Raw genomic sequence first — 14100 nt, 5'->3', positions numbered from 1 at the left:
TGCTGGCAACTAGCTGCCAGTAGGTGGGTCAAAAAGGACCAAACCAAGTGATTGGGTTAAATCGTTGGATTTCTTTTTTGATCCAACTCTGGCACCCCGTCACATTTCCATTAAGTAGCGTCTATCTAAATTCATCAGCCAAACATTTGAATAACTTTTGTGTTCGTACTTTTAACAAACAGCTGCGGCAGCTTTGGCTTCACATGCACTTCTGTTGCACAAAGGATTATGGGTAACATTAGCAGAGCATTCAGTCTGACACCTTTGGCATACTATTTTCAACATCCAAAGATCAGAAACAGAAATGTTGTATTACATAATGTTTAGGATGGATATTTTGTAAAGCTGGTGTGGATCTATCTCTCTTTCTGTTTGTTTTCTTCACTCATTCTCTCTGTCAAAGCTTATTTTCACCGTCTGTTTTGTGTTTTAAACATTTAATTCCTGATTCAATAGATCATGTCTTAAACTTTCAAACTTGTGGGGTGTGTCTGTGCCATTGGAGAGCTGTGTGTGGGGGTTGAGCCCTGAACACATGTGCTGTCACTCAAACACCCTGTGCAGACCGCTCAAACTGAGACCGAGATCCCGGCAGCTCAAAGACGCCCGACTCGCCCTCGTCTTTGGACGCTGTTGAGTTTTACAGATTGACTCTTCTGTGGTGCTTTATTGCGAGCGAATCGAATCAGATGATGAAGGCCGTGGTGATACTGAGTGTACTGGTGACCGTTGTGTGTCAGGTGAGTTGAGCTTTACTTTACTTTACTTACTTGGTTAATGCTGGTGAACTTTTTCTTTTATATTCAATTCTGTCTTAATGTTATGGTTTGAATAACATTGTAGGCCATAATAGGAGGTGCACTACAGTAATGGGATGTTCCTTCACTGCAAAAAAATTATTTTTGTCTGGTTTTCAGTAAAAATATCTAAAAATTCTTAAATTAAGATGTTTTTTCTTGATGAGCAAAATGACATAGGAAAATAAGTCTAGTTTTAGACAAAAAAATATACAATTTAAGTGAATTTGTGCTTAAAACAAGCAAACATATCTGCCAATTGGGGTGAGGAAAAAATATATTAAAATAAGTGTTGTTTTTTCTTACTTTACTCAGTCCCATTGGCAGATATTTTTGTTTATTTTAAGCACAAATTTACTTAAATTGTATATTTTAAGTCAGAAAATGTGACTAATATTACCAGGTAATTTTGCTTATCAAGAAAATACTGATATCTTGATTTAAGAATTTTTTGATATTTCTACTGAAAATGTAAGAAGTCATCTTTTTGCAGTGTGGGTAATATGATAATTATTTTTTAATAATTACAATGAACAAAAAATAACAACAATATAAAAATCTGCCAAGTTAAAAGGTTTTGTAAAGCAGGTATGTTTGCAATTTTGTATTGTTGTCTATATTGATTATAATTATTGATCTCATTATTAGTTTTAAACTCAAAGTTTTGTTTATTTAAATTGTTTTGGAAAATTACAACTAAAAACTACAATAAATTGACAGCATTAAAGAATTGAACTTTCTTTGAAACTAATAAGAAGTTTTATGGTAAACATTGCATTATTTCGTAATATTGCAATGTCAATTGATAAGCATCTACAGGTAAAGTGTAACAAGTGAAAAGTTGGACCAACAAGTTTTATTATTTTAGTTTCACTTTAGGTGAAAAATTTAAGTTGAATACACGTAAAGTGAAACTTAGCACTCTTTGCAGTGTAAGTAACTCACTTCTAGAAGTTCCAGCCAAAATAAAGTTAAATTTGGTTACATGTGGTTTTTGCCAAAATAACTAATAGAAAGATGTCTGATATTCCATCATGTAACCAAAGTCAACAGTGATCACAAGGTGATTGGTTTCATTTTGTTTTAGGGGGGCAATACGTCTATTAAATTTTAAATGACACACCAAATTTTGCCTTGTTTTAGCCTTAACGTCTGTGTTTGACGGCTATTAGATGCAAAATTGCTTGTGACCTGAAGCACATCTGTTAAAATCATCTGCAGTGGGACATTCGAGGTCATGTTTAGTAATTGATTGTTAACTTTCTTTGTTTTGTTTTTTTCACTGAACCTACTAACCATCAGAGGTTTATTACTGCCAGTGGAAAATGGCGATCTAAACACGCGTCATTCGGATAAATGAAATGATGACTGATCGTGAATAATATTGAGAGAATACAGCTGGTTTGAACTTCATTTTGACATTACGGTTTCATAACCCTCTTTGGTCTGGGAAGAAATAAATGAGAACGCAAACAAAGTCACACCGCCAGAAACATTCACCACAATCACTGATCACAACTGTTTATATATCAAATGGACTACAGATTGCGGAAATGAATGATGTGTCCTGTGCATGCCCCAATGGGTGAGTTTTTCATCTTGCTTTGAATAAACAAGCTTTTCATTGGCCAACACAACCACGCTATTTATCAGCAAAATCCAAACAAATATGTTAATGTGACTTGAGGTTAAAAGTTTTTTAGCTTTTTGGTCATTTTCTGCCTATAGCAAAGAAGTTTTTATTCCTTTTATATCAACCTTTGAGACTTAATGAAAATTTTAATGGAGATTTGTTTAAATAACAAAAAATCTCATTGGAATTTATGTATTTGAGGTGGCCAATGCGTATGACTTTATACGATCTCATTTTTATGTTTTAGTACTATTTGCCTTCGCTGTGAGATTAGGAATGGGGATGGGGCTTTATTGGTGCTTTGATGTAGCAATTGTACGTTTTTCTATGATTCACATTGTGTGATATCATATAATTTGGCCACCTCGTAAAATATGTATATGAGATCGGACTGGAAAAAACCTAACTGTGCGTTCACACCAGACGCGGAAGAGGTGGCAAATACGCCTTTTTCGCGCGTAGTTGGACTCTTGAACATTTTGTGTTTACGCGCTTCAATTCTAGTCATTTGAGACATTCATACATTTGGGCTTATATAGCTCAAATTGTTGACTTCCTCACTCACTTTCTTCCAAACAAGATCCTTTTAATTCCCGTAACAGTACGAAGATGTCTCCTGTAGCGATGATGATTGTTGTTTTGTTTTTCTGCTTCCGCTCTCTTCCTGTAATCACGTCAGTGCTAGAGCAAGCTCCTGATTGGTTAACGTGGCGCGAAAATCTGGCAAAGTTCAGATTTTTCAACTCGCGCGGATCAAGCTGCAACGCTTAATTTGCGCGAAATGCGTAATCTGCACGAATTGAGCGTTGCCTCGTGATCTGCGGGCCACGTAATTCGTACTTACGACGCTGCAGGATACCTTTGCCTATTCACGTCTTTGCATTGACTTAACATGTAAATCACTCGCGCTTGCCGCGTCTGGTGTGAACGCATCATGACTTTGAGACATTGTTGAAACTTCTTTTGTGGATCTTCTAGGTCCACAGTGTTGATTTTTAGTGGCATCTAGTGGTAAGATTGTTAAGTGCAGCTAATGGCTTAGTCAATAGCTCACCGCTTACTTTCGCAACGCATAGAGAAGCTACGGTAGCCATCACAGGACAAACATGTCATCAGCTGAGACAACGTAATGGCAAAATGCGCTCTTTAGAGCAGTTTATTTGTTTATAGCTACTGTAGAAACACGACTGCGTGAAATGGCGTGAAGTGTACATTTTAAGTTTAAGTTTCTTTTTCGATGTAACACTTATGAGAGACACAGAGTCAGAAAACATCAGCGCATGATAATGGCTGACCTGAGGTGCCAATGATAAGTGTTTGATCATGTGACTTCTTATGGCTCTGAAAACATGAACTACTTTGATAATTCGTTGTTTAAATACCCAGATATTTGGTGAGCAAGCAGAGACTTTCCCAACAGTAGTGTGCATTGATATTCTTGTATGTCAGGAGTGATTTGGTGTGGCTGTATGAAGCGTTTGCTATGAAGATGTGCAGCTGTTCTTAGATCCGGCCTGAACACCATTTGTCTTGTGTGGTAATCTCTACTGAGGAAAGATCCGGCCAGAGCGTGCAATGAGTAAAATCTCTATAAAAATATATAAAGTATAAAACTAAAGCAAACACTGTTAAGTTCATACACCGTTCCAGCTGATGATAGTCAGATTTACAGATAACTCACAGTTTATCTTAGTGTCATTTTTACATTTAGATACATGTTTATATTGTATGTATTGTACAGCGTGCACCGCTTTGCCTGAACTATAATCTGCTTTCATTAAACCTGCAATAGAATTTAGAGACGGACAGTGTTATGGGGCGTACACACCAAACACGAATTCATCGATTTGCGCAAGTGGATTACAAAGTCAATGCAAAGACGCAAATAGAAGCACACTTGTGTGGGGCGATGCAAATGACGCTAATTAAATGCCGCAATTGCAACAAAAACATGTGATATTTACCTCAAACGCTTCAAGTTAAAAATATTTAACTCAAACAAGAAATTTTCACGACATGAAGTTAAATCCCACAAGTAATCTAGAACGCGATACTTCGCATTTTGTGTGTATGCAGCATTACGGTGCATTCACACGGGGCGTAAGCGTTAACGCTTCCCATTCACTATTAATGGGTGACGTCATGCGTTGTTGAACTGAATTGTGGAACCGTCGGCGCCACGTCAACTTTTCAAGCGGCAACACGTGCGTCAGCCAATCAGATCGCCTTATGCAAATAACCTAGGCAGAGCCAGACAATTACGTTTATGGAAAACCGGAGCATAGGTTGCGGCCACTGTGATTGGCTGTTGGCCACCCTTCAGACAAGCCTTCCATCAAGCGGTAACGCTTTCGCCCCGTGTGAATGTACCGTAAGTAGATTAGATGATATCATTCTGACTATAGAGGGTCCAAGATGTGACTCTGATGGACCTTATGGTACACCCTATTTTTTTTTTAGAAAGAGAGAGAGATGATGACCTTGGACACAAGGACATAGTGACCAATGAAAATGCAGCGTATCTCCACCTGTGTGACCCCTAGGACCTCTTTCTCTAACACACACAACACATGTCACATGGCCTCATCAGTCAGCTTGCCAAATTTAAGTTTATGCATGGTCAAATAATAATTTTTTTAAGTATAATCAACTTGGATTTTCAACTCTGAATTTTTTATTATCTTGACTAGTGGCTGTAACCTATAAAATAAAGTTGAATTATTTTAACTTTTAAAATTGAAGTGCAGTGTGGAAACAAACTAGTTTTCAAAACTAGTCCCCTGAACACAGGCAGAATGTGTTTCACATTCACCCATCAGAAATGTAGCATATCACATTCTGTTAGTCACGGTCCACACCATCAGTGTCCATACTTTACAACAGCTGACCCTAACATGTGTGTGTGTGTGAGGTTTCAGGAATGCCTTACTCCGGTAAAAGTAGGGCTAAACTGGGTTAAATGTGAGACAGGGAGGAACAACTGGGTGCTGGAATGTTCTGGAAGTACTAAAAGCCCTAAAAGATTAAACTGTCTTGGTCATTCATAATACTGTCATGAGAAAGTTGTATGTTATGGTGGTTATTGTGTTGGCGGGGTTGGCAGCTGCTGTCTCTGGGGATGTCAGTAAGACGGTCAGACACTGAAGTATTTTCAGCAATGTCAAATGCCTGCTTACTATGGCCGTTCACATGAGGGGTATTCTTGTATCCATCCAAAAAGTAATTTTATAGTTTTGACTTTAATCGAATTTGAGAAGAAATGTTTCATGTTTTATGGGTAATTTTCGACCCAACATTAGGTCAAAAAGTAACAAAGCCATCTATTAGGTTAAGTTAACCCAGATGATTGTTATATTTGACCCAACAATGGTTTAAATAATCCAGCATAGGTTATATCACAACCCAATGGTTTGGGTTTGTCTCTTTTCGACCCAAAGTTGGGTTGAAAATAACCCAGCATTTTTTGTGTGTGGATCATATTAGACCCTCAGAAAGATCTGGGTGGTAAACAATAAGACAAGTAATGTAACTGTGTGGCTCTGTTAAAGACATTAAGGGACACCGATGAGTAACCCAGGACCACCCATCAGACTTCAGTACAACACAGATCTTCAGCAGATGCCACATCATTTTCAACCCATGGTTGGGTCTAAAAGTGACAAACTAATCCTGTTGAATTTAACCTATGCTGGGTTATTCTAACCCACATTTCCGGGTTAATTTTATTAGAGTTTAACGGAGTTCATTGGAGATTGTTTGCACTCATTAATAATCATTGGGTTGTTTTGACCTATGGTTGGGCAAATATGGAACAAAACCAACTGTTGGGTTTAAATTAACCTATGGTGTGTTGCTTCAACCCATAATTTGGTGAAGTGTTGACATTTTATAGTGCAATGTAAACTAGCAGTTAGATTTGTCCATATTTTACTTAATCATGGGTTGAAACAAGCCAACATTTTAGGGTCTCCAAACATCTCAGACTATAGGACATTAAGTCCAGCTTATACAATTGAAAAATGTTGATATTTTATTGCTGCTTTTTTGCCATTTAATCAACATAAAAAATGTGATTTGAAAAAAGATTTGTGTATGTTGTGAATGCAGAGGTGTGTGTAATGTTGTATTGCTTGAGCAGTGTAGAGAATTTAAACAGCTCTAAGATTAGTTCCCATAGCCTGGGAATGCCTGTAATGTTCGGTATTCCTCACATCCTACATTCAGGATGCCATCCTCTGTCGCAACTAGTGTTCTAGTTAAGAGCATCTAAACCGAGACCAGGCCAAGACCAGAGTGTAACTAAAGCAAGACAAGACCAGAGTGTCCCTAAACCAAGATCAGTGTGTAGACAAACCAAGACCAGAGTCTACCTATACCAAGACCAGAGTGTACCTAAACCCAGACCAAGACCAGAGTGTACCGAAACCAAGACAAGACCAGAGTATCCCTAAACCCAGATCAGAGTGTAGCTAAACCAAGACCAGAGTCTAAATCCACCAAAACCAAAGTGTGTACCTAAACCAAGACCAGAGTGTCCCTAAACCCAGATCAGAGTGTAGATGAACAAAGACCAGAGTCTAACTATACCAAGACCAGAGTTTACCTAAACCCCGACCAAGACCAGAGTGTAACTAAAGCAAGACAAGACCAGAGTGCCCCTAAACCGAGTGTCCCTAAACCCAGATCAGAGTGTAGATGAACAAAGACCAGAGTCTAACTATACCAAGACCAGAGTTTACCTAAACCCAGATCAGAGTGTAGCTAAACCAAGACCAGAGTCTAACTACACCAAAACCAAAGTGTGTACCTAAACCAAGACCAGAGTGTCCCTAAACCCAGATCAGAGTGTAGATGAACAAAGACCAGAGTCTAACTATACCAAGACCAGAGTTTACCTAAACCCCGACCAAGACCAGAGTGTAACTAAAGCAAGACAAGACCAGAGTGCCCCTAAACCGAGTGTCCCTAAACCCAGACCAAGACCAGAGTGTACCGAAACCAAGACAAGACCAGAGTATCCCTAAACCCAGATCAGAGTGTAGCTAAACCAAGACCAGAGTCTAAATCCACCAAAACCAAAGTGTGTACCTAAACCAAGACCAGAGTGTCCCTAAACCCAGATCAGAGTGTAGATGAACAAAGACCAGAGTCTAACTATACCAAGACCAGAGTTTACCTAAACCCAGATCAGAGTGTAGCTAAACCAAGACCAGAGTCTAACTACACCAAAACCAGAGTGTACCTAAACCAAGACCAGAGTGTCCCTAAACCCAGATCAGAGTGTAGCTAAACCAAGACCAGAGTCTAACTACACCAAAACCAGAGTTTACCTAAACCCCCGACCAAGACCAGAGTGTAACTAAACTAAGACAAGACCAGAGTGCCCCTAAACCGAGTGTCCCTAAACCCAGACCAAGACCAGAGTGTACCGAAACCAAGACAAGACCAGAGTATCCCTAAACCCAGATCAGAGTGTAGCTAAACCAAGACCAGAGTCTAAATCCACCAAAACCAAAGTGTGTACCTAAACCAAGACCAGAGTGTCCCTAAACCCAGATCAGAGTGTAGATGAACAAAGACCAGAGTCTAACTATACCAAGACCAGAGTTTACCTAAACCCAGATCAAGACCAGAGTGTCCCTAAACCCAGATCAGAGTGTAGCTAAACCAAGACCAGAGTCTAACTACACCAAAACCAAAGTGTGTACCTAAACCAAGACCAGAGTGTCCCTAAACCCAGATCAGAGTGTAGATGAACAAAGACCAGAGTCTAACTATACCAAGACCAGAGTTTACCTAAACCCAGATCAAGACCAGAGTGTCCCTAAACCCAGATCAGAGTGTAGCTAAACCAAGACCAGAGTCTAAATCCACCAAAACCAAAGTGTGTACCTAAACCAAGACCAGAGTGTCCCTAAACCCAGATCAGAGTGTAGATGAACAAAGACCAGAGTCTTACAATACCAAGACCAGAGTTTACCTAAACCCAGATCAAGACCAGAGTGTCCCTAAACCCAGATCAGAGTGTAGCTAAACCAAGACCAGAGTCTAACTATACCAAGACCAGACTGTACCTAAACCCAGACCAAGACCAGAGTGTCCCTAAACCCAGATCAGAGTGTAGATGAACAAAGACCAGAGTCTAACTATACCAAGACCAGAGTTTACCTAAACCCAGATCAAGACCAGAGTGTCCCTAAACCCAGATCAGAGTGTAGCTAAACCAAGACCAGAGTCTAAATCCACCAAAACCAAAGTGTGTACCTAAACCAAGACCAGAGTGTCCCTAAACCCAGATCAGAGTGTAGATGAACAAAGACCAGAGTCTTACAATACCAAGACCAGAGTTTACCTAAACCCAGATCAAGACCAGAGTGTCCCTAAACCCAGATCAGAGTGTAGCTAAACCAAGACCAGAGTCTAACTATACCAAGACCAGACTGTACCTAAACCCAGACCAAGACCAGAGTGTCCCTAAACCCAGATCAGAGTGTAGATGAACAAAGACCAGAGTCTAACTATACCAAGACCAGAGTTTACCTAAACCCAGATCAAGACCAGAGTGTCCCTAAACCCAGATCAGAGTGTAGCTAAACCAAGACCAGAGTCTAAATCCACCAAAACCAAAGTGTGTACCTAAACCAAGACCAGAGTGTCCCTAAACCCAGATCAGAGTGTAGATGAACAAAGACCAGAGTCTTACAATACCAAGACCAGAGTTTACCTAAACCCAGATCAAGACCAGAGTGTCCCTAAACCCAGATCAGAGTGTAGCTAAACCAAGACCAGAGTCTAACTATACCAAGACCAGACTGTACCTAAACCCAGACCAAGACCAGAGTGTCCCTAAACCCAGATCAGAGTGTAGATGAACAAAGACCAGAGTCTAACTATACCAAGACCAGAGTTTACCTAAACCCAGATCAAGACCAGAGTGTCCCTAAACCCAGATCAGAGTGTAGCTAAACCAAGACCAGAGTCTAAATCCACCAAAACCAAAGTGTGTACCTAAACCAAGACCAGAGTGTCCCTAAACCCAGATCAGAGTGTAGATGAACAAAGACCAGAGTCTTACAATACCAAGACCAGAGTTTACCTAAACCCAGATCAAGACCAGAGTGTCCCTAAACCCAGATCAGAGTGTAGCTAAACCAAGACCAGAGTCTAACTATACCAAGACCAGACTGTACCTAAACCCAGACCAAGACCAGAGTGTCCCTAAACCCAGATCAGAGTGTAGATGAACAAAGACCAGAGTCTAACTATACCAAGACCAGAGTTTACCTAAACCCAGATCAAGACCAGAGTGTCCCTAAACCCAGATCAGAGTGTAGCTAAACCAAGACCAGAGTCTAAATCCACCAAAACCAAAGTGTGTACCTAAACCAAGACCAGAGTGTCCCTAAACCCAGATCAGAGTGTAGATGAACAAAGACCAGAGTCTTACAATACCAAGACCAGAGTTTACCTAAACCCAGATCAAGACCAGAGTGTCCCTAAACCCAGATCAGAGTGTAGCTAAACCAAGACCAGAGTCTAACTATACCAAGACCAGACTGTACCTAAACCCAGACCAAGACCAGAGTGTCCCTAAACCCAGATCAGAGTGTAGATGAACAAAGACCAGAGTCTAACTATACCAAGACCAGAGTTTACCTAAACCCAGATCAAGACCAGAGTGTCCCTAAACCCAGATCAGAGTGTAGCTAAACCAAGACCAGAGTCTAAATCCACCAAAACCAAAGTGTGTACCTAAACCAAGACCAGAGTGTCCCTAAACCCAGATCAGAGTGTAGATGAACAAAGACCAGAGTCTTACAATACCAAGACCAGAGTTTACCTAAACCCAGATCAAGACCAGAGTGTCCCTAAACCCAGATCAGAGTGTAGCTAAACCAAGACCAGAGTCTAACTATACCAAGACCAGACTGTACCTAAACCCAGACCAAGACCAGAGTGTCCCTAAACCCAGATCAGAGTGTAGATGAACAAAGACCAGAGTCTAACTATACCAAGACCAGAGTTTACCTAAACCCAGATCAAGACCAGAGTGTCCCTAAACCCAGATCAGAGTGTAGCTAAACCAAGACCAGAGTCTAAATCCACCAAAACCAAAGTGTGTACCTAAACCAAGACCAGAGTGTCCCTAAACCCAGATCAGAGTGTAGATGAACAAAGACCAGAGTCTTACAATACCAAGACCAGAGTTTACCTAAACCCAGATCAAGACCAGAGTGTCCCTAAACCCAGATCAGAGTGTAGCTAAACCAAGACCAGAGTCTAACTATACCAAGACCAGACTGTACCTAAACCCAGACCAAGACCAGAGTGTCCCTAAACCCAGATCAGAGTGTAGATGAACAAAGACCAGAGTCTAACTATACCAAGACCAGAGTTTACCTAAACCCAGATCAAGACCAGAGTGTCCCTAAACCCAGATCAGAGTGTAGCTAAACCAAGACCAGAGTCTAAATCCACCAAAACCAAAGTGTGTACCTAAACCAAGACCAGAGTGTCCCTAAACCCAGATCAGAGTGTAGATGAACAAAGACCAGAGTCTTACAATACCAAGACCAGAGTTTACCTAAACCCAGATCAAGACCAGAGTGTCCCTAAACCCAGATCAGAGTGTAGCTAAACCAAGACCAGAGTCTAACTATACCAAGACCAGACTGTACCTAAACCCAGACCAAGACCAGAGTGTCCCTAAACCCAGATCAGAGTGTAGATGAACAAAGACCAGAGTCTAACTATACCAAGACCAGAGTTTACCTAAACCCAGATCAAGACCAGAGTGTCCCTAAACCCAGATCAGAGTGTAGCTAAACCAAGACCAGAGTCTAAATCCACCAAAACCAAAGTGTGTACCTAAACCAAGACCAGAGTGTCCCTAAACCCAGATCAGAGTGTAGATGAACAAAGACCAGAGTCTAACTATACCAAGACCAGAGTTTACCTAAACCCCGACCAAGACCAGAGTGTCCCTAAACCCAGATCAGAGTGTAGCTAAACCAAGACCAGAGTCTAAATCCACCAAAACCAAAGTGTGTACCTAAACCAAGACCAGAGTGTCCCTAAACCCAGATCAGAGTGTAGATGAACAAAGACCAGAGTCTTACAATACCAAGACCAGAGTTTACCTAAACCCAGATCAAGACCAGAGTGTCCCTAAACCCAGATCAGAGTGTAGCTAAACCAAGACCAGAGTCTAACTATACCAAGACCAGACTGTACCTAAACCCAGACCAAGACCAGAGTGTCCCTAAACCCAGATCAGAGTGTAGATGAACAAAGACCAGAGTCTAACTATACCAAGACCAGAGTTTACCTAAACCCAGATCAAGACCAGAGTGTCCCTAAACCCAGATCAGAGTGTAGCTAAACCAAGACCAGAGTCTAACTATACCAAGACCAGACTGTACCTAAACCCAGACCAAGACCAGAGTGTCCCTAAACCCAGATCAGAGTGTAGATGAACAAAGACCAGAGTCTTACAATACCAAGACCAGAGTTTACCTAAACCCAGATCAAGACCAGAGTGTCCCTAAACCCAGATCAGAGTGTAGCTAAACCAAGACCAGAGTCTAACTATACCAAGACCAGACTGTACCTAAACCCAGACCAAGACCAGAGTGTCCCTAAACCCAGATCAGAGTGTAGATGAACAAAGACCAGAGTCTAACTATACCAAGACCAGAGTTTACCTAAACCCAGATCAAGACCAGAGTGTCCCTAAACCCAGATCAGAGTGTAGCTAAACCAAGACCAGAGTCTAAATCCACCAAAACCAAAGTGTGTACCTAAACCAAGACCAGAGTGTCCCTAAACCCAGATCAGAGTGTAGATGAACAAAGACCAGAGTCTTACAATACCAAGACCAGAGTTTACCTAAACCCAGATCAAGACCAGAGTGTCCCTAAACCCAGATCAGAGTGTAGCTAAACCAAGACCAGAGTCTAACTATACCAAGACCAGACTGTACCTAAACCCAGACCAAGACCAGAGTGTCCCTAAACCCAGATCAGAGTGTAGATGAACAAAGACCAGAGTCTAACTATACCAAGACCAGAGTTTACCTAAACCCAGATCAAGACCAGAGTGTCCCTAAACCCAGATCAGAGTGTAGCTAAACCAAGACCAGAGTCTAAATCCACCAAAACCAAAGTGTGTACCTAAACCAAGACCAGAGTGTCCCTAAACCCAGATCAGAGTGTAGATGAACAAAGACCAGAGTCTTACAATACCAAGACCAGAGTTTACCTAAACCCAGATCAAGACCAGAGTGTCCCTAAACCCAGATCAGAGTGTAGCTAAACCAAGACCAGAGTCTAACTATACCAAGACCAGACTGTACCTAAACCCAGACCAAGACCAGAGTGTCCCTAAACCCAGATCAGAGTGTAGATGAACAAAGACCAGAGTCTAACTATACCAAGACCAGAGTTTACCTAAACCCAGATCAAGACCAGAGTGTCCCTAAACCCAGATCAGAGTGTAGCTAAACCAAGACCAGAGTCTAAATCCACCAAAACCAAAGTGTGTACCTAAACCAAGACCAGAGTGTCCCTAAACCCAGATCAGAGTGTAGATGAACAAAGACCAGAGTCTTACAATACCAAGACCAGAGTTTACCTAAACCCAGATCAAGACCAGAGTGTCCCTAAACCCAGATCAGAGTGTAGCTAAACCAAGACCAGAGTCTAACTATACCAAGACCAGACTGTACCTAAACCCAGACCAAGACCAGAGTGTCCCTAAACCCAGATCAGAGTGTAGATGAACAAAGACCAGAGTCTAACTATACCAAGACCAGAGTTTACCTAAACCCAGATCAAGACCAGAGTGTCCCTAAACCCAGATCAGAGTGTTTTCATTCATTCATTTCTCTTTTATTCTTTTCATGAAAATGCATTATTTATACAAAGCACATACAATTCATTTGAATTTTCCTTTACATTTCCATGATCAGAAAGGAGCAGATGGAAGAATAATATTCTTATATTTTTCTGCCCCCTTTATAAACATAAATAGTAGATGGCTTTAACATTGTTCCCTCCACCATCACCCATAATTTATTAACATAAATAGTAGATGACATAAATATCACCAGAAATATATTAACTTAAATAGTAGATGTCACAGCTTTATTCCCTCCACCATCACCCAAACTGCAACATATCTAATATTTATTTAAACGTTTTAATAATCACATACAGTCCTATTCAAATTTCAATTTGATATAATTCAAGTTGTTTCTTTCTGTAGCTCCTTTTAAATTCTAAAATATTTTTACAACTTTTTAAATCTTTCCTTAGAAAATTCCACGCTTTTACTCCAGCAACAGACCAACACATTTGTTTCAGGGTTGTTCGTGCTGTTAGATGTTTAAAGTCATACGGCCGTCTATGATTTCCATCTTCAGAAGTGAGAACAAATACCTTTTGTAAATCATATGGAAGAGCTTTGCTTCTAGCTTTAAACATCACTAATAAAATGTGTAATTCTACAATGTCTTTAAATTTTAATAAACCTGATCTAATAAAGAGTGGATTTGTGTGATCTCTATATCCTGCTTGGAAAATAATACGAATAGCTCTTTTCTGTAAAATAAATAAAGGCATAGTGTTACTATAATATGTATTTCCCCATATTTCTACACAATAGTTTAAA

At 40.5% G+C, this 14100-nt stretch overlaps 1 protein-coding gene across 1 annotated transcript in view; it reads left to right on the top strand.

Moving 5' to 3' along the window:
- Positions 1–362: 362 nt before the first annotated feature.
- Positions 363–14100, top strand: part of cdh15 (cadherin 15, type 1, M-cadherin (myotubule)) — a 29644-nt gene continuing 15906 nt past the window's right edge. Inside the window, exon 1 of the mRNA XM_065261704.2 lies at positions 363–740. Coding sequence (XP_065117776.1) covers positions 690–740 — 51 coding nt within the window. The 5' untranslated portion in view covers positions 363–689. The remainder of the gene's footprint in view (positions 741–14100) is intronic.

This window comes from Paramisgurnus dabryanus, chromosome 2, assembly GCF_030506205.2.
Source record: "Paramisgurnus dabryanus chromosome 2, PD_genome_1.1, whole genome shotgun sequence".
Lineage (NCBI taxonomy): Eukaryota > Metazoa > Chordata > Actinopteri > Cypriniformes > Cobitidae > Paramisgurnus > Paramisgurnus dabryanus.
Note: the sequence above shows the minus strand (reverse complement) of the source record. Positions and strands in the feature narration are given on the sequence as shown.